General features: G+C 35.7%; 2 protein-coding genes across 4 annotated transcripts; both read right to left on the reverse strand.

Moving 5' to 3' along the window:
* Window positions 1–272: 272 nt before the first annotated feature.
* Window positions 273–20,161, reverse strand: LOC105343800 (uncharacterized). Of its 3 annotated transcripts, XM_066071150.1 has the most exons (7): window positions 19,726–20,161; window positions 19,101–19,453; window positions 11,554–11,617; window positions 10,430–11,281; window positions 9,981–10,073; window positions 9,228–9,469; window positions 273–1,284 (listed from the first exon to the last, which is right to left on the reverse strand). In XM_066071150.1, the coding sequence occupies exons 6-7, from the start codon at window positions 9,466–9,468 to the stop codon at window positions 284–286; spliced, it is 1,242 nt and encodes a 413-aa protein (XP_065927222.1). In that variant the 5' UTR covers window position 9,469; window positions 9,981–10,073; window positions 10,430–11,281; window positions 11,554–11,617; window positions 19,101–19,453; window positions 19,726–20,161; the 3' UTR covers window positions 273–283. The 3 variants fall into 3 exon arrangements, with proteins under 3 accessions (XP_065927222.1, XP_065927224.1, XP_065927223.1); XM_066071152.1 differs by lacking the exons at window positions 11,554–11,617; window positions 19,101–19,453; window positions 19,726–20,161 and having other exon boundaries at window positions 10,430–11,463; XM_066071151.1 differs by lacking the exons at window positions 10,430–11,281; window positions 11,554–11,617; window positions 19,101–19,453; window positions 19,726–20,161 and having other exon boundaries at window positions 9,228–10,062.
* Window positions 15,304–16,563, reverse strand: LOC136271424 (uncharacterized). Its single transcript, XM_066071443.1, has one exon. The coding sequence runs from the start codon at window positions 16,561–16,563 to the stop codon at window positions 15,304–15,306; it is 1,260 nt and encodes a 419-aa protein (XP_065927515.1).
* Window positions 20,162–21,020: the final 859 nt, after the last annotated feature.

Here is a 21,020-nt window from a genome sequence, read left to right on the forward strand (position 1 = left end):
ACAGGAAGCCCCTGACTTCAGAGTCCAGTGATAAAAATGGTAAAAATGCAAATAAAGTAATAGTTGTTCGGACTAAACAGGAAGCCCCTATCTTCAATGTTTAGCTGTTTAGCAACTTATATGACACAAATCAAAATATGAAAACAGTTTAGTACAGAACAAGGTGCTAGATATGGCCGCAGAAAAATTGACAGACCTGACCAGAAACCCCTGATTCCATGGTCTAGTTTAGACATTAACACTTAGAAGCCTATAAAAACAGTTTGCCGCTGAATATGTAGAGTTACAGAGTTAAAACTGGGACCCTTATGTATTTTTTAAAAGCTGTTGATTTCCATCTGCCCATGTTTTGAATCTGAATACCAGAAGCCCCAAGATCTGCTGCAGCGGTGGCTGCTCCTATACGAAAACTGTGAGATTGGTACTGCTTTGTGTCTAATCCGCAAAAAGTAAGGGAATTATTGAGATTTTGTGTAAAAAATTGGCGGGAAACTGGGTTTCCATCCATGAAAGAAAACAAGGCTTCATCTTGTGAAGCATGCTTTCTTATCTGCATAAAATATTGTAGGGCTCTAACCGGACAGAGTAGAGGATTTTCCAAGTTCCGACTGATTTGAAGGGATATTGGCCTAATAGAATGTTTGCAATGGGGTATTGTTAGATGTATTGAATTTTCCTGATTTGGACTGGCTGTAATATTTATGTGTTTTACTAGCAAAAAATGCTGATTTAGCTTCCCCGTCTTAGTAATTTCACCTACTCGTAAGAATGCACTAAAGGCAAGCACGTACATAGCATGAAGTAAGCATTTAATAAAAGAAGAATTAGTTACATGGGGGAGGGATAATATAATTTTTGACAAGATAGTGGAGGTAATAGGCAGTCTTGCATCCTGCGAAGGTTTTGTTTTAGAATAACCCTGAAGTTGCTTTTTAATAATGAAATGTTGAGTGAGATCTTGATGGCCCCCAAGTTGAAAAATGAAACTCAAAGCAGATATGTGTGTTCGAGCTGTTGATGCGGCTAAACCTTGGGTAAAGCAATGGGCAATATATGAAACTAGATGTGACAATTTTGGCACCAAAGGATTAGCTGCTTTGTCCATGTGATCCTGCAGGAATTGTTTGTAAGTCAGAAAAATGTTCTTATATGATGACCTTGACTCTTCAGAAAGTGATTTGCTAATCAGATAATCAGCTGTGGTCATTAAAGATGCAGGAGTTCTGGTGGGACCACCATGGGTGTCCTGTCCATTTTGGGGTACTGGTCCTTGAACTGCTGAATCTGTAAACGAGATAAAAAATCCGCAGCAGTGTTAAGAGGGCCCGGAATATGTTCCGCACGAACATGGACATTGTATCTCAGAGATGCAATCATAAGTCGCCTCATAAGGGACATAAGGTGTGGATCCTTCGATGTATTTTTATTTATCACATGAACTACAGCAATGTTATCTGAATGGAATGTTATGGAAGTATTGGTAACTGTTGGGCCCCACATTTCAATTGCTAAAACGATTGGTAAAAATTCTCTGACAGATATATGAAAATTCAACCAACTAGCATCAAAAGGACCATAAAACCACTGATGCCCAAATACACCCCCATATCCAGAATTACTGGCATCTGTATAAAGGTGAAGGGACTGGGAAGTATGGGTTATTCCCGAGTGGAAAAGAGCTCGTCCATTAAAGTTTTCTAAGAAAATAGACCATGCTTGCAGATCAGCTCGAGATTCTTTATTTAATCTGCGATGATGGTATGGTTTTGATAAGCCAATGGTTAAATCAATAATTCTTCGAAGGAATGTTCTACCAGAGGGTACCACCGCACATGCAAAATTTAAGAGACCAATTAGTGATTGCAATTCTTGTAAAGTGCAAATTTTGTTTCTCATATTCACTAGTTTGTCTTCTGGTAGCCTCACTTCGAAATTCACAGAATCTAATTCCAAACCCAAAAACGTGATTGTAGTGGTGGGTAGGACTGTTTTTTCCGATTTAATTGGTAGGTTGATATCAGTTACCAGGGTGTAAAATGACAATAATGCATCATAGCATTCGTTCGAATTTGGCTGCCCAATAAACAGGAAATCATCTAACACATGAACACACTCAGGAACCTTAAATTTAGACTCTAGTATCCACTGAAGGGCTGAACTAAACTTTTCAAAAAGTTGACACGAATAGCTGAGGCCAAAGGGTAATGTCTTGTCGAAATAAAATGAGCCTTCAATCAGGAATCGTAACAATTCAAAATCGTCAGGGTGAATTGGTACTTGCTTATAAGCATTTTCGAGATCTGATTTTGACAGAAGAGCCCCTACCCCTATTCGTTTGATTGCTGCAATTGCATGATCGATAGATTGGTATTGAACTGAACAGTATTGAGCTGGAATATGGTCATTGATAGATGAGCCTTTAGGATAAGATAGATGGTGAATCATGCGGAACTCACCGGGATTCTTTTTTGGAACTATTCCCAAAGGTGACACTTGGATGTTTGTAAAGGGGGGAGATGAAAAAGGACCTGCTATTCTTCCAGTGCAAAGTTCTTGTGAAATTTTTTGAAGTCCAACAGACTTATTCTTTTCAAAAGATGGTAAATTATTTTTTTTTTTTTTTTTTATTGGGTTTTTCATTTCACAACATATGTACATATGTAACATAATACTGATTGTAACATTTTTATAAACATATTACATAGTCTTTATACTATTTCTACTTAATAGTACAGTTTTGTATATTTCATATGAAGTGAAGCTGATTTTGAGAGAGAGAGAGAGAGAGAGAGAGAGAGAGAGAGAGAGAGAGAGAGAGAGAGAGAGAGAGATTATGCAGGTGGATTACAATACAAGTATAGACTATGCTATACTGGAAACAAATGAAATGATATGAGGGTTCACATCGATCAAAAAAAAAACTTATCTCTATAACTACAATTTTTCACAGATATTCTGCCAGTGGCTTTCGTATTCCTTATAATTACATCTTTTCAACAGCAAATATTTTTCAGTTAAGATTCTTTCTGTTATGACCTTTTTCAAGGCATGTATATTTGGTGTCGGATTACTTTTATATTTACATGAAAAAATATATTGCTTCACAATAAGAGCTATCAGATTAAAAAATTTATAACTTTCTTTATTTTTGTATTTTCCAAAAAGAACTGATTGAATATCAGATGTAATCGAGATTTCAAACTGTGTAAAAATCCACTCTTCAACATCACACCACAATTCTTTTACTATATTACATTCATAAAATAAATGACCAATACTTTCTTCATCTTTTTTACAAAAGGTGCAAACAGCAGATTCTGCTTTTTTTATATTAAAAAGATATTTATTTGTAGGGACAATCCTATGAAGTATTTGATATTGCAGCCAATGTAGTTTTGATTCCTGTGTACACTTAAAAGGGAGTTCAAAAATTCTACTCCAAGAAGTTTGTGAATAGTTATAACCCTTTTCTCTCCATTTTGATATCGATGTACATATTTCTCTTTTTTTGTCTAATAGTATGTTGTACATGGGTTTACAACCTTTACAAGTATTAATAAACAATAGAATATAAAAAAGTACTCAGCCAAAAATGTAGAAACAAAAATAAAAGGAGACAAGCTGATTTTCACCAAAAGTGGAAACGTTTATCGGGACAAAACAGGAACTAGACCAACAGCCGAGGAAGTCATCTCAGGTGACCAGGTGAAGATAACGGTAAACAAGGGCAAACACATTGAAGACAACCAAAACCGGTTCGAGTCGCACGCCACGGCAGTGAATTCGTACAAACAGGTCAAAGAGTCGCTGATCGAAATACTCAGGCTGCCAACAATATCCAGCGCAAGTCACAATGTGTACGCCTACCGGTTCGCAGGCAGTGATGGTATGGTACATGAGGGTTCTGAAGATGACGGCGAGCATGGGGCGGGGAGAACTCTGCTTAGCGCCATGAACGACAACGGAATCCAGAACGCGCTGATTGTGGTCTCCAGATGGTTCGGAAACAAAATCGGTATGCGTCGCTTCACCCATATCGTTGATGCGGGCTTGAGCGCCGGGAAAAACATAAATCCGTCCTAGCCAAAATGTGTTGACGTTGAATGCAAGTGCGTAAGCACTCCTACATACATGTACTTACATGCGAGTTTTTCTCTTCGACATTCCGTTCACTGATGTAATCTTATTTTACGTGCTTTGGATTTATTGATTAATTCTTCAACTGATTGAAATTGTATTTATCTATTCATATATATACTTTTTTTGTATTTATCTACATGTATTAATTTTCTGAAACATGTTTTTGATTTTTCAAAACATTCCGGAATTTAATGAGCTATTTTTTATCTACCCGTGAATTGATTAATTTACTCATAATAGAGATACTCATTTTTTGTATTTCCGAATTAACTAACCATGCTTCTGATGTTTTTTTTCTTCTTTTTTTTTAAACAAAATTACAGTCCGGAAATTTTTTGGTTTCTGGGCTTGTTCGGTTTTGTATTCCGGAAGTATTTGTATCGGTTCTATTCTATTTTTACCGCATACATACCAACATCCGGTTTGATTTGCTCTAACGAGGTATGATTTCTACCTTTTTTTTATCCATTTCTATTTGTTTATTAAACCTTACATATTCAGCCACTAGTCCTTAGGTGGTAGGAAATGCATTCTCCTTTTCCGAGTTAATTATTGACTGTGCTTTTTTTATTTTTTTTTTACACTATTACTAGATTGATAGGTTGCAGGATTGTAAATTTGCACTAGCGTTTGCATAGGATAATATTTTATACAATGCAGCCTGTCTCCCTTAAATATATTCTTACTAAAATAGGAGGGAATGTATTTGATACTTCCTGTCCGTTTCCATAAAATGTATTATTTTTCAAACTTTTTTTTAACTCTACCTGAACATAACTTTAACATATACAGGTTTATCGGCAGCTGTATAGCATGCCAATGTTTACAAATGATAAACAATACCAATTCATGCGCCGAATCAACACCTTTGCTATGTCATAGCACTTTTTTCTCTTCTATACACTATATATCTCTTTTAACTGTCTTCTGCAGGGGTAAAGTATTATTAAATAATCCTAATGGACAACAAAGCACTTAAAGAAAACAAGTTAAAAATACTATCAGTAAACTGCCAAGGGCTTAATGACTTCCATAAGAGGAAAGATGTTTTCAGAAATCTTAAAATAAAAAACCACAATATTTATTTCTTGCAAGATACACATTTTAGTGAAAAAGATGAAATGTTGATACAATCTCAATGGGGAACTAAATCTTTCTTTAACTCATTCAGAACAAAGTCTAGAGGGGTGGCAATTCTTTTAAATAACAATTTTGAATGTAAAGTACATAACATAGATAAAGATGATAGTGGTAATTATCTTATATTAGACACTACTGTTGAAAATATGCACCTTTTACTGGTAAATATATATGGCCCAAATTCAGATACACCAAATTTTTACTCAGAATTAAAGAATAAAATTGACTCTTATCTTAATACACAACATATTATAATTGGAGGTGATTTCAATTTAGTAATGAATAAAGACTTAGACTCTATGAATTATAAACATCTGAATAACCCAAAAGCAAGAATAGAAGTTTTGAAATTAATGGAGACATTTAATCTTGTGGACATATTTCGAGAAAATAATGCAAATTTAAAAAGATACACATGGAGAAGGAAAAGTCCTATAAAACAAGCCAGATTAGATTTTTTCCTTATATCTGACACTCTAACAAATAGAGTACCACATGTTAAATTTGAAAATAGCTATCGTTCAGATCATTCCCCAGTAATTCTTGAATTTAAAGTAAATGAATTTATGAATGGGAAAGGCTTTTGGAAATTCAACAATTCCCTATTAGTTGATACAATATATATTAACTCTATAAAAAAAATAATTAGGGAAGTAAAAAGACAATATGTTTGTCCTATATACAATATAGATAATTTAGATAATATAAGAAATGAAGATATCCAATTTATAATTGATGATCAACTTTTTATAGATATTCTTCTTACTGAAATAAGGGGTAAATCCATTTCATACTCTGCTTTTAAGAAAAAAAAATCCAATGAAAGAGAAAAGGAATTAGAAAATGAGATTACATGTCTTGAGCAGAACTTCACGGAAAACTCCTTAGATTTATTATCGAACAAACAAGATGAGCTTCTCAACATAAGAAAAAATAAATTAAAAGGTCAATGTATCAGGTCAAAGTCTAAATTGATTGATGAGGGAGAAAAGCCGTCCAAATATTTCATTAACCTAGAGACTAGGAACTACATAAGTAAACAAATACCAAATATTGAAAAAGATGATGGGTCGGTTATTTTCGATCAAATGAAAATATTAAAAGAAACTAAATCTTTTTATGAACACTTGTATAAGAAAAGAGAAATTATAAATGAAGAAAGTTTCCATGAAAAGTTAAATAAAATTAAGTGTCCTAAACTTAATAGAGAAGAGTCAAATACCCTTGAAGGTCCTTTAACTGATACAGGAATTCTGAATTTCCTTAAGAAAATGAAAAATGAAAAAAGTCCTGGCCCTGATGGTTTTACGAGTGAGTTCTTTAAATTCTTCTGGAGAGACTTAGGAATATTTATCACAAGAGCAATTAACCACTCTTTTCAAATAGGACACTTTTCAGAAATAAATAAACTAGGTGTTATTACATGCATTCCCAAATCTGGAAAACCTAAACAATTTCTGAAAAATTGGCGTCCCATTACTTTACTAAATGTTATTTACAAGCTAGCTTCAGGAAGCTTAGCTGAACGCATGAAAACTATTCTAGATAAATTGATAAATAATGATCAGACTGGATTTTTGAAGGGAAGATTTATTGGGGAAAATATAAGACTTATATATGACCTTATGTATTATACAGAGCATTACAACATACCCGGCCTTTTAATGTTAATTGATTTCGAAAAGGCTTTTGACACCATCTCATGGAGTTTTATCTCAAAAACACTAGACTTTTTTAATTTTGGACCCTCCTTCAAAAATTGGATAAAAACATTCTATAACGGAATTAAGACATGTGTGATTCAAAATGGTATAATTTCAGAATACTTTTATCCAGAAAGGGGCTGTAGACAAGGTGACCCAATATCTCCATATCTCTTTCTTCTCTGCGCTGAGATTTTAGGAATATTAATAAGAAATGAAAAAGACATCAAAGGTATAATTATTGATGGAGAAGAATACAAAATATCTCAATATGCAGACGACACATCAATTATAATGGATGGTACACCACAATCATATGATGGCATTCTAAGGGTTTTAGACTTTTTCGCACAAGTATCAGGCTTAAAAATAAATTTTACAAAAACAAAAATGGTTTGGATTGGTAGCAAAAAATTTTCAAAGGATGTATTTCATCATTCACGATGGAAACTTAGTTGGAACAATTTAAATTTTGAGCTTCTAGGTATCAAATTTTCAGTTAAATTAGATGAAATGGAAGAATTAAATTATTTACCAAAATTGTGTGAAATTAAGAGATTGATAAATCAGTGGAAGTTAAGAAAATTAACACCAATTGGTCGAATTACGATAATCAAGACACTAATAATACCAAAGCTAAATCATTTGATACTAGCATTACCCAACCCAAAAACTGAATACCTAAAAACTTTTGAACATGATATTTTTCATTTCCTATGGGGTAAAGTTCATAAAGTAAAGAAAAGTACAATTATACAAGATTATAAACATGGGGGTCTCAAAATGGTTGATTATGGAAATTTTATCACAGCACTCAAAGCTACTTGGATGAGAAGGCTAATTAAAACTGATACAAAATGGGTAAAGCTTTTAGAATCAATTTTGAAAATTAGTATCTCTGAAATATGGAGAAATGGTCCTAATTATTCGTACCTTCTATGTAAAAAATTAGAAAATTCTTTTTGGAAAGAAGTGCTCATCAGCTGGTTAAAAATAATTGAACAAACGCCACTTAGTAGACCCCAAATTATAAATGATAATATATGGCACAATCCCAAAATCACCATAGACAATAAATCAATATTTATCAAAAGTTATGTTAATAAAGGATTTATTTTTGTTAGTGATCTGCTTAATATAGATGGAACATTTAGAAACTTTGATGAATTGAAACACATTAATCCAAAGACAAATTTCATAGAGTATGCAAGTTTAAGAACTGCAGTTACAACCAGACTACATACACAAGATATACACTTACCAAACCTACAGAACACATTACAATATGGACCAATTGTCCCTAATCATATTCTATTGTTTATTAATACTTGTAAAGGTTGTAAACCCATGTAAATTATTTGATAAACGAAATTTGCGTTCCCCTACATAAGGAATTCTAAAACCCAAAGAAAAACCTGTTACAAGGAATTGAGAGAGTTCTGGGTCATATCCTTCTAGATATTTTGCGAATGCATCGGAATCTATCGGTGTAGTAATAGTACAGTTAGATTTATTTTGGATGGGTTGTTTGTTTCTTTGAGGAATCGGGAAGCACTGATTTAGGCTGGCTAATATTTGAGAAGTTGGAGCGATTTTTTGAGCACTGTAATCTTGAGTGTCGTCCTGCGCAGTATTGACATATGTGTGCATATGTGCAGGAGTTGGCCTTATTGCATGACCCTTTGTTGTTAAAAGAGAAGCAATATTTTTGCTTCCCTGAATTTGCCCGAAAGGGCTGCTTTTTGAACTTTGACTTGGTATCAAGGCTAGTGATCATTGCGTCTTGGAAAAGTTCAATGTTTTTTAGATTCCAGGGACATGCTTGGGGTGCTACTTGACGCCATTGACGAAATTTCTCGTCATAATCAATGGCAGATTCGTCACCGCAAGATTTTGCTATGCCCTGAACAATTTGAGCATATGTCATCAAATGCCCTACATCTTCGGGATGCTTTTGGCAATAAATTGCCACAAAGACATGAAAGGCCTCTGTCCACTGAGACAGGGTTTTAATTTTTGCTGGGTCATTTGTTTTAACAAATATAAGCTGGCCATCTTGTTCAACAGTTTTAAATTTGGGTTCCTGATCCCAGGCGTTTTTGGGCAATAGAGAGACCAATTTGACGTACTCATTAGCAAAAATTTTTGCCGTGATTTTAGGGTCCACCCCTAGGCCCACCGGTCTAGAAATGCCAGGGTTTGTTAAGGCTGGAGTGGGAGTATGGAGATCTACCGAGGATGTACCTGCTGAGGTGATGTCCACCAAGGTGGATATTCCTGGTTCTGATGTAGCTGCCTCCTGCGAAGTGTCGTTTTGTCTCGAGTTAAGGATGCACTGTCGCACTGTTTCTTGGACAATGGGCATTGCTGCTGCCATGCAAGTTTCCACCAGTTGGCTAATGTCGTCAGTTTGATTGGGCTGCATCGTACTGTTTGCTTGCTGGTGAGACTTCCTGACACGACGGCGTTTAGGTGCGGAGGCCATCCTGGAAAAAACCCAACATTATGATTAAAAGAAAAATTATTTCGCTGCTAATGCCGCGAACAGAATGCATAGATCATGTATTACTTCACTACCAATGCAGTGAAAAACAGTGTTCAAAATATAGTCTGCTTCACTGAATTAGGAGAGCTTCATTAGTATAGATCATGTTATTACTACCAGGGTAGTACTTTGACCTAACAACACTGCTACATGAATTGCTGCAAATAGCTGAGGCAGCCAAAGCTGCCATATGAAGCCAGAGCTAAAATCAATGATTGGCCAGAGCCAAATAGTAGCCAGAGCTATTCATCATAGTTAATTTCTATTTAGCGTAGCCAGAGCTCATAATATTAAATATCAGTGCAAGCCAGAGCTTGTACTTCTGAACAAAGCCAGAGCTTTATCAAAAATTCAGTGTTTTGATATCAATCATATCTTTAAAGCTTGCCCCAATAAGGCATGCTAATTCATTTTTCAAATGTTCATATTAAAAGGTATGTGGCATACATTACCTTTAACTCTGCAAAATGTCCCACAAAATTAACAAATATTGGGGTAGACCGTGTAGTCCAATCTACTATACCGGAATACTATTATACGGGTAGCTAAAACGGAAAATATGATTGTTAATTGACTATAGTCTACTTATTGTGTATTCAAAATATGAACGGTTAAGTCATCAAATGTAGAATGACCAAATGACAATATCCTTTGATATATTGCTGTATATATATATATATATATATATATATATATATATATATATATATATATATATATATATATATATATATATATAATCATCTATATAATTATACAAAGTTTGGAATGAATAAAATCATCTGAAAAGAAGAGATCATGATAAATGTTGAATTGAAGTCAGTGCATTTCATTAAGGCCAATGCTTAATATATGTTCTATCTCTAATATACATATAAATTAACCAAATAGCCAGAAGCACCTGTCATCATGGCTAGAGGTTCTATTGCTCTGATTTTTAAAAAGGATTCCCCGCATCTGTCGATAATATTTCCGCATCCCATATGAGTTTAGGTGTACCCCATCCAGGAATATATTGTCTGTACAATTCGTAAAACCTTTCAATCTCCAATATGTAAAGTTAAATTCTGCGCACTGTTCTTTTAGCAAGGCGTTGGCTTTGAGAACTCTGTCCGTGTACTCTAGAGCGCTTATATAACGTGTTACAGGTCTAGGAAGTAGTCTGATGATTGTTTTTGACGACAAATTGTTTATTCTTCTCACCCTTGTCAACCACGCTATTAAGCCATGAATAGTAATGTCCACACTATATTCTACACTGTCAAGATCATTACCACCGAAGTGAACCATCAGGTGGACGGGTTTGATACGTTGAATTTCACAACCGAACTCCTGCAGATGGCGCGGGCTACTGACTTTCGCTCCACCAATTCCAAAGAAACTTACTTGAGGTAGTAGTTCGATATTAAATACTTCTGATGAAGATCGGTGGGTTCCTATGAATTGATGAAATCTCCGTACGTGTGAACTGCCAATGCATAGCGTCGTCATTGTGTCATTGTTGGTCACGTGATCTCTTGTTTACATTGTGAGATTCTGCTTCACAGTCCAGTTTATAGAGTTTGAAAGCAAATAAGGCTTAGTCCTAAACTATACAATCACTAGAAATGTTATAAGAATCGCCAAATGTAATTCACAGTTAATTCCCCGAGTAACTTCTGTAGCCGGTGTTTTATAAAGGAAAACAAGTCCGGTTGTGGGTTATCTCACTTTATTGCCTGACCCCAGGACTATATTATATATGGGATCAGCCCTACAATAATCAACATAAATATTAATATACAATATGACAAACAATAATTTCATTTGCACGCTAACATGTATTTGTTATATAAGTAAAACACACAGTCCCACAGACTCTAACATTGGTAATAAAATAATTACGTTTATGTTATTGAACTTGATAATTTAAAATGGATATCAGCAACTATATACTCAGTTACTTGCTATAATTGGCTACAAAATAGTACTCTAGAATTACATATAATATAAATGTAATAATGTGCATATCTAAGGATATCGTACCGATTTATGGAATCGAGCTGAATCTAATCTAACTATATCTGGGCAATGTAGCTGTCACATATACCTGGAACAGTGCCGTATTTCAATTAAAAAGTAATGAAATATTAGAGGATATAATACAGCGTTACAAGTAAACTTCAACATTACGTTTTCATTATTCATAAAGTAAAATTATCAGAATACTAAATTAATATATACGTCTGGCAGACTATAAAAATATTCATTCATTCACTCATTCAAAAGAGGAAATATTAGTAGGAGATAAACACTACTTACTGTGCGTTCTGTATGTAACTATTTATATGTACGTAATGGCTAGAATATGCTCTGCCTACGCCCTGAGTCGTAACTGGTCTGGTCACTCTCAGAACCTGTTAACTGGTTTTTATAAAATGCACGACCCGCCAAAGTGGCTAGGCCAATCAAATGCGTTGATATTTATACATTCAACTGTCTTGTCGGTCAGGTCGTTTAGTCATTAATAGTAACATGCAATAGAAAAAGATGAATATAGAATGAAATGAAGATTTGATGAAAACAACATGAACATGAACACATATTTTATTTTATTTAAACACTCATATTGATCTTTTTATTTAATAAACAAACACACGCAAAATCAACACTACCACATACTCCCCCCGACTGGAAAATGACGTCCTCGTCATTTAACTACGCATATTATATCGAACACGTTTCATATGATTATAGTTACGAGGTTATCATATGAAACCATACGCATAATTTTCACTATTTACAGTAAACGCAATTGATTCTCGCAAACGGTATATTATCATCGGCATAAAAACAGCTAAAAATAAAATCAATGTTTAATAATATCGAGCATCGTTTCGATTATCTTATTCTCAAATCCTTTACAGGTACCTGTTAAAAGCATACTTTGGAGGTATTTCAACTTTTCACCTTGTTTCCACTCCAGATCTTTGGTTTGCTTTTGTTGAATTGTGTTGACGTACTCACCGCTTCTTAACGATGCTGGTTGTTTTCTTGTTCTTGTGCTTCTTCTTACATCTCTTTCTTGTCTCTCTTCATTTTCATATTCCAGTGCTTCCAATTCCTCATCAGATAGAGCATTAACTGCATCTGTTTCTTCTCTTTCCTCCGCTAAAGGTAGCTGATGTTCAGCAAAACTGTTGTCTGTGTCATCAGCTTGTTGGGCGTCCCTAACGTTCTCCCTTTGCTGATCTTCTCCAGTAACATCTTGTACATGTACATCATGTGGTGTGTACTCCTCTGTTACTGCGTATTGTACCGGTACATCTATTTCTGATTCACTTTCACTGGATTCGTCACCAAGTTCTGATTCATCCTCTCTGATTTGATGCTGGTCATTTTGTGGTGTTATAGCAGGTGGTATTTCTTTGGTAGTATATTTCGACTGTCTCTGCCGAAATCCATCCAAATGACCAATGGGAAGAAGTAGATTTCGGTGGAGTGTCCTTTTCCTTCCATCCCCATTTTCCTTGAATACCGTGTAAACAGGAATTGCTGGGTTGGGCTGCTTCTGGACAATGTAAACTTCTTCCCACCTATCTGCTATTTTATGTTTACCCTCGAAACTTACAATTTTTACAAGCACCCGATCTCCTTCTCTGATGTTACATTCCCTTGCTTTCAAATCATAATAATCCTTTTGCTTATCACGTGCTTGTGCTGCTGCTGTTGATGCAAGCTCATATGCCTTCTTCATCCTCCCCCTAAGATCATCCATGTATTTTGTCAGTGTCTTTTGTTCTTGCACATTGATTCCAAATGCCAAATCAATTGGGAGTCTGGGTTCACGGCCGAACATAAACAATACGGCGATTTGTTTGTACTCTCATGACGAGTACAGTTGTAAGCGTGAACCAGCGGTGCAACATGGGACTTCCAATTGATTTTCTGATGTGGTTCAAGGGTTCCCAACATATCCAAGAGAGTACGGTTAAATCTCTCTGTCATGCCGTTCCCCATAGCATGGTAGGGTGTTGTCCTTGATTTCACCATCCCCGTGATGTTACATAACTCTTTTATGATCTTGCTCTCAAAGTTGGCCCCTTGGTCGCTATGTATTCTAGATGGTATCCCGTAATATGTTATAAAATTGTTGTACAAAGCTTCTGCTGTTGTCTTTGCAGTCATGTTGCGTGTAGGTTTTGCATGTGCTAACCTAGTAAAGTGGTCTGTGACTACTAATATGTGTTGGAAACCTCCTTTAGATTTCTCAAGCGTCAAAAAGTCCATACAGACAAGTTCTAACGGGTAGTATGTTTTGATACCAATAAGTGGGGCTCGCTGATTAGTTGATGTTTTCCTACAGACGCATCTCGGACAATTTCGTATCCAGTCTTCCGTATCGCTAAACATCCTGTTCCAGTAGAAACGATCTCTAATCAAGGACATTGTTCTCTCTCTCTCCCTCCATGTCCAAACCTATTATGCAATTGTTCTAATACAGTATTGACATAACACTTTGGAAGAACAAGTTGTCTTTTCTCATTTCCGTGGACTGTTGTTTTCCTATACAACACACCATCTTCGATGTACAGTCTTTTGAAGTTCTTGATTAAGGCGTATGAGTCCTGGCCAAATGACAACTGGTGCATCTTAGGTTTCTTCCCCAACTGAACATGATGCTTCCATTCCATAAGTATAGGGTCAGTATCCTGTTTTTCTTTCCAGTCTATTACAGTTGCTACTGCTGAGCTGCTTGTATCACTTTCAAGGGTCTTTGTATTTAAGGATATGCTACAAATCAATCCTTCAAAATACATAGAGTGGCATATGGCTTTGACAGAATCATTACCTATAACCTCTGTATCATGGGTCATTCTGCTAAGTCCATCTGCATCCTGATTTTTCTTGCCTGGTCTGTATACTATGTTAAAATCAAAGTTGGATAGTTCTGCAAGCCACCGATGTCCTGTGGCATCCAGCTTGGCGGAAGTTAACACGTACGTCAGCGGATTATTATCCGTATATACAGTAAAGGAATTTCCATACAAATAATCTTTAAATTTTTCCGTTATGGCCCATGTGAGCGCAAGAAATTCCATTTTGTGGGCAGGGTAATTCCTTTCTGCTCTGGAGAGACTCCGACTGGCATAGCTTATCACTCGTTTTGTTCCGTTTTGGTTTTGGTATAAAACAGCACCGAGTTCTTGTAAACTTGCGTCAGTGTGTACCTCGAACGGTTGAGAGTAGTCTGGAAAACCCAGGATTGGCGGAGTTGCTAAGCAGTCTTTCAGTCTCTTAAAAGCTTCCTCTTCTGTGTTACCCCATTTCCATTTCTGTTGCGCTGATTGCTTCCCCTTCTTTTTGTCATTTGGTATTGGCATGAGCGCTGTTAATGGCTTGGCTATCTTGCTAAAATTTTTAATGAATCGACGATAATAGCCAATGAAGCCTAAAAACCTCCTCACATCCTCAGGTGTCTTTGGTGTTGGCCAATTTCTCACTCTTTCCGTCTTCTCTGGATCTGTCTCTATTCCTTTCTTAGAAACAATGTGTCCTACATATTTGACACGCTGCATCAAAAAACTGCACTTCTTAGGTGATAGTTTGAGACCTGCTGTTCTTAATCTGTTGAACACTTCTTCTAATCTCTTCATGTGTTCCTCATACGATTTCGCAAAAATGATTATGTCGTCCAGAAAAATCATGCAGGTGTTAAGGTGTAAATCGCCAAGGATCTCTTCCATTAGCCTCTGATACGTCGCAGGACTATTTGACAAGCCAAAGGGCATCCTGTTATATTCGTAAAACCCCAGAGGGCCGACTGTAAATGCTGCGCTCTTTGTGCTCCTCTTTGATGTTGACCTGGTGGTAGCCTGACTTTGCATCTAAGACAGTGAAGAAAGAATTTCCACTCAGGTTCTGCAAAATTTCTTCAACTATAGGGAGTGCATAGGCGTCCTTCTTTGTTCTGCTGTTTAATTGCCTATAGTCAACACACATCCGCAGTTCATTATTTTTCTTCCTGCATAGCACGACATTGCTGGTGAATGGAGATTTACTGTTTCTGATGATTCCAGCATTTAAAAGTTGTTGAAGATGGTCCCTCACTTCTTGGTACATAGCAGGAGGAATGCGTCTCGACCTCTGCTTAAATGGTGTGTCATTTTCCAGTTCAATGCTGTGTTCTACTGAAGTGACATGTCCAATATCTGTACTGTTCCATGAAAATAAATCCAGATTCCTAGTGAGAAACTCTTTTGCCTCTTTATACTGAGTAGCTGTTACATTTTCTATGTCAATATTAAAGCTGTCTACTCTAGGATTGATTTCACTATTTCCAATAGATAAATCCTCTATGTTCACTGCTTGTAATTCGCACAGTATTTCTCTTGGTGAAATGGTTACTGTTGAAGTTGTTATATTACAAATGTGAACAGGTACAGCATCCTTTCTCCCATATTTGTAGTTGATGATAGTAGGAACTATGTCCAAGTCTTTGGGTATACGAGATTCATCTGATGCTTGTAGCATTGCACAGGATTCCTGATACCGCATTTGTTTATCAACATATCCCATGACAGTTTTCTGGCTGTTTGGTGGAATAGTGATCTTTGCTTCCTCTGCAGATTTAACAATTCCAAGCTTGTAGCCATTCCTTCTCAGCTCTTTCTCTCTCTTAGACAGACACTGAAAGGTTAAAAACCAGGGTGTGTGAAGATTGGCTTTCTGTAGATACCTTTCTCCGTGAATTTCTTTTGTATCTTCTAGCAAAGTTTTTAGAATATTTGTTCCCAATAGTATTGGTACTGATTGGTGATAATTAGTGTCTTGTACTACCAGGAACAAACAAGGATAAACTCTGTCATTCTGCAGTCCGGGAACTATGATCTCTGCTTCTATGTATCCTTCATATGGCAAAGAATTTCCATCCACACCCTGTAATTCTAAGATTCCATCAAAACTTCTTATTTCCGTCTGTGGAAAATTTTCTTTGTAAAATGATAGCGCTAGTGTTGATACTGTCGAACCGGTGTCTAACAATGCTCTTGTCATTTTGTTTTCAATAATCAAATCTACTTCACATGCTTCTCCAACTAAATTTTCTCTGCTGACTTGACGCATCTGCTGTATGCGACCTATCGTCCGCGCCTTGACAAAGGTCGTCTGAAGTTTAAATCTCGCTTTGAGTGGTCCAGTCTGACTCTACAGCCAATAGCTATATGTCCCTTCTGATTGCATCTATGACAGGTAGGTTCTTGGTTATCTTCCGTATTTCCCATGCTTTGCTGATTTCCCATCATGCATTGCTGAGGATCCCTATCCTGGATATATCCTCCTCTAGGCCTCCACTTCTGGTATCCCCTGTTGTAGGGTCTATTCCACCCTCCTCTGTAATATCCTCTGTATCCATCATTTATCTGTTGTATTTGAGTACAACTGTCCTGTGTACTTTGTCTCCCTTCATTTATATCTTTTTTCATGTCTGTCACATCCAGTGATAGTTTCTGAACCATGTCTTTTAGTTGATCTATGTTAGATTGAGACTCTGTTGTTGTAACTTGTTTTACTTGACCAGATGTGAATGTTTTCCTCTTGTTCATTTCTTCCTCTTTCCTTCTTACAGTTTTTCTGAGTTCATCAAAGTCTCTTATTTTCTCAAAGATGTAACCTGTAGTATCCTGCAATGTTGACTTCATTCCCTTATAGAACATATTCCGGAGCATTTCATTTGCCTCTGATGGTTTGACTTGTTTTAAATGTATGGCCTTATTAATCAGATCTTCTAGTCTGCATCCCCAGCTTGCTACATCTTCATCATCTTTTTGTTTTGCACTAAAAAATTCTGAAAGGATGCTTAACTTTGTGTCAATTGTTCCAAAGATGCTTTCCAGTTTGTACAAAATTTCATCAACTTTTGCATCTGCTCCAAGTCTCATGATGACTCTGGCGGCCTCTCCTCGAACGGGTCTACGAATTGCTTGTGTTATAGTGGCATCTGAGTACTTGTCCTTGCATAAACATTCAACTTCGTACTTCCACAGATCAAAGGTGGCATCTCCTTTTTTATCTCCAGAAAAGTTAGGAAGTCTTGGAGTTTGGTATGTATTTGGAGATTTGTCCTGTGTGGATGCGCTGGCAGTTGCCCCATCAGATTTTGGCTTTGCTCCTGTGGAGAAATCAAGTAACCACTTTTGAAATGTTTCTTTAGATTGCAGGTTAGGTTTGACTCCCATCTCTGTAAACCCTTCCGCCATGGTCTTAAGTTCGTCATCCTTGAACTCATATGTCAGTGGCATTCTTAATTAAGTACAATATTTCTCAATCTAACCCAAAAAACAAAATCAACAATGTGACAATAGAAATAATCAAGTTTCAAACATCAAAAACACACCTGAATCTAGGTCAAAAAAATTTATACAAAATTAATCCTGCTATCAAACAATTGGTTTGGGCTCTGAGTAGATTATAAAAATTAATTTCAATCTATGAAGGAGAAAAATCAACTTTTTTTCTGAATAAAGGAATTAATCTCCAAAAATATCAATAACTGAGAAATTAATGGATACGGGGTTTTTTTTTTCAGGAAAAAAAAATTCAAAATAATTTACTGAGTAAATTTAAAATGTGCCTAACAAAATTTAAGTTAACTGATCAAAGGGAGGTAATCCAAAATTTTGCAATGACTGAAGGGTACACAGGTAAAATATTTTCAGAAAAAAAAAATTAAAGAAAAGATAATAAACACAAGATAAGCAAAAAAATCAACTATCTCTATACAAACAATACCTTAAAATAATTTGGCCTTAATCAATAAAGAACAAAATTTTGTGTTACAAAAAATTGTTTTCAAAACTCAGATTCAATACACACAAGCAGAAAAAAATATTTGACCGGTCAGTATTAAAAAAAAATCACCACAAAAAAATCTAAATCAATTATTACACAAAACTATCTAATCTACAAAAATCTTTAAAAAAAACCTCAATATGAACAACCCAAGTACCTTTTAGAAATTAAAATAGCGCAGCTGTCTTCACTGTCAAAACGCCGATCACGTGAAGTGCACTCAGTCGGAACCGAAGGTCGGAAACTAGAACGATTTTTTTTCCCCGATTCGAACACGTTATGGATCTGCGTACAGAATGGATTTGCGATTTAAGCAATACTGATATGGACTACAAGTATGCAAAGTGAATGAAACGATGAAATGATTTAAAACATGCAATTAAAAGGAAATTGTAAGTTTCGTCACAGGTATACTCAATCTATTGACAACAGACAAACTTTAAATCAGACGCTTCCTATCTATTCGCTCTGTCGCTATACAAAGGGCAGTGTACTTGATGTAATGTGGTTTAAGTGCTATGGGATGAAGGATATTAATAGAAAGTATAGTATTTTCGCTATCACCCTCTTTCACTACTTGACAAGTACATGTAACAATTATTCGAAATAAAAATATGCTACGATATCAGCCTAGGTGAAACTACAATATATATCAATCAGCTGATTCTCTGTGACTCAAATAAAATGATTACTCTAGCGTAACGATGAATACAATAGTAAACACTGTAAAAAAAATTACAGACCTTACTCGGTGGGACTGTGGAATTTCACATATTCAATAAAACAATGAATCACAAGAATGCGTGCAATATAAGTTGAAATGTGTCCGTGATGAGAGAAAGTCCGGATCGTCACACGTTCGGGCTCTGCTGCTGATCCGAAGAACGAATCCGTCTTGTCCTCCTATGGCAAGGAAAGTCCACCATTCACGGCCTTCACAAGCTAGTAGTGGGTCGAGTGGATGGTCCTCATAGTCCGTGGTCAATCACGTTGGGCGCCATTTGTAGCCGGTGTTTTATAAAGGAAAACAAGTCCGGTTGTGGGTTATCTCACTTTATTGCCTGACCCCAGGACTATATTATATATGGGATCAGCCCTACAATAATCAACATAAATATTAATATACAATATGACAAACAATAATTTCATTTGCACGCTAACATGTATTTGTTATATAAGTAAAACACACAGTCCCACAGACTCTAACATTGGTAATAAAATAATTACGTTTATGTTATTGAACTTGATAATTTAAAATGGATATCAGCAACTATATACTCAGTTACTTGCTATAATTGGCTACAAAATAGTACTCTAGAATTACATATAATATAAATGTAATAATGTGCATATCTAAGGATATCGTACCGATTTATGGAATCGAGCTGAATCTAATCTAACTATATCTGGGCAATGTAGCTGTCACATATACCTGGAACAGTGCCGTATTTCAATTAAAAAGTACATGAAATATTAGAGGATAGAATACAGCGTTACAAGTAAACTTCAACATTACGTTTTCATTATTTATAAAGTAAAATTATCAGAATACTAAATTAATATATACGTCTGGCAGACTATAAAAATATTCATTCATTCACTCATTCAAAAGAGGAAATATTAGTAGGAGATAAACACTACTTACTGTGCGTTCTGTATGTAACTATTTATATGTACGTAATGGCTAGAATATGCTCTGCCTACGCCCTGAGTCGTAACTGGTCTGGTCACTCTCAGAACCTGTTAACTGGTTTTTATAAAATGCACGACCCGCCAAAGTGGCTAGGCCAATCAAATGCGTTGATATTTATACATTCAACTGTCTTGTCGGTCAGGTCGTTTAGTTATTAATAGTAACATGCAATAGAAAAAGATGAATATAGAATGAAATGAAGATTTGATGAAAACAACATGAACATGAACACATATTTTATTTTATTTAAACACACATATTGATCTTTTTATTTAATAAACAAACACACGCAAAATCAACACTACCACACTTCAATGTCCGAATATAGATCTCGAATTTGAATTTACACCAAAGTCGGACGATCGAAGCACCATTCGATGAAAAACACAATGATTTTCCTGAATTATTACCTGAGTCTTCAATCAGTTTGTATCCTCGGGTCACATGTTCCCTCTGCTACGACAATCGTACTGTATGGTATCAATTAAAGCTCGCAAAAACACCAAAAAACCACACTAAGGCTTGCTCCGATCTCCTTTACAGAATAAAAACAATGGCGAATGACGCTATCTCCTAGCGCATGCGCAGACAATGTAAATAATACTAAGTCATACACAAAAGGCGCGAAATACAAATTAAATAAAGAAGATCATTATCCATAAACCTTTTATGTTCATAAATATGTTTTTTTATGACCTATTCTTCAAATCCACTTGCACCATTTTATTAGGTAAATAACAGCTTTAAGGTGGTGCAGGACACCTGCATATTGTGATGTATACTTCCTATTGAGATAAACAATAAAGTATATTAAATATTAATTAAATATTTACCCCCTAAATAATGTTACCTAACATTAAAGCGCAGTGGGTTAGAGCGTTTACATGTCTGTAAGGGCATTGGGGTCCAAGGTGTATTTTTGGTAATTTTACAATTGATATAAATGAATGTTCATGGGGGGGGGGGGGGG

Source organism: Magallana gigas, chromosome 9 (assembly GCF_963853765.1).
Source record: "Magallana gigas chromosome 9, xbMagGiga1.1, whole genome shotgun sequence".
In the NCBI taxonomy this organism is placed as follows: Eukaryota; Metazoa; Mollusca; class Bivalvia; order Ostreida; family Ostreidae; genus Magallana; species Magallana gigas.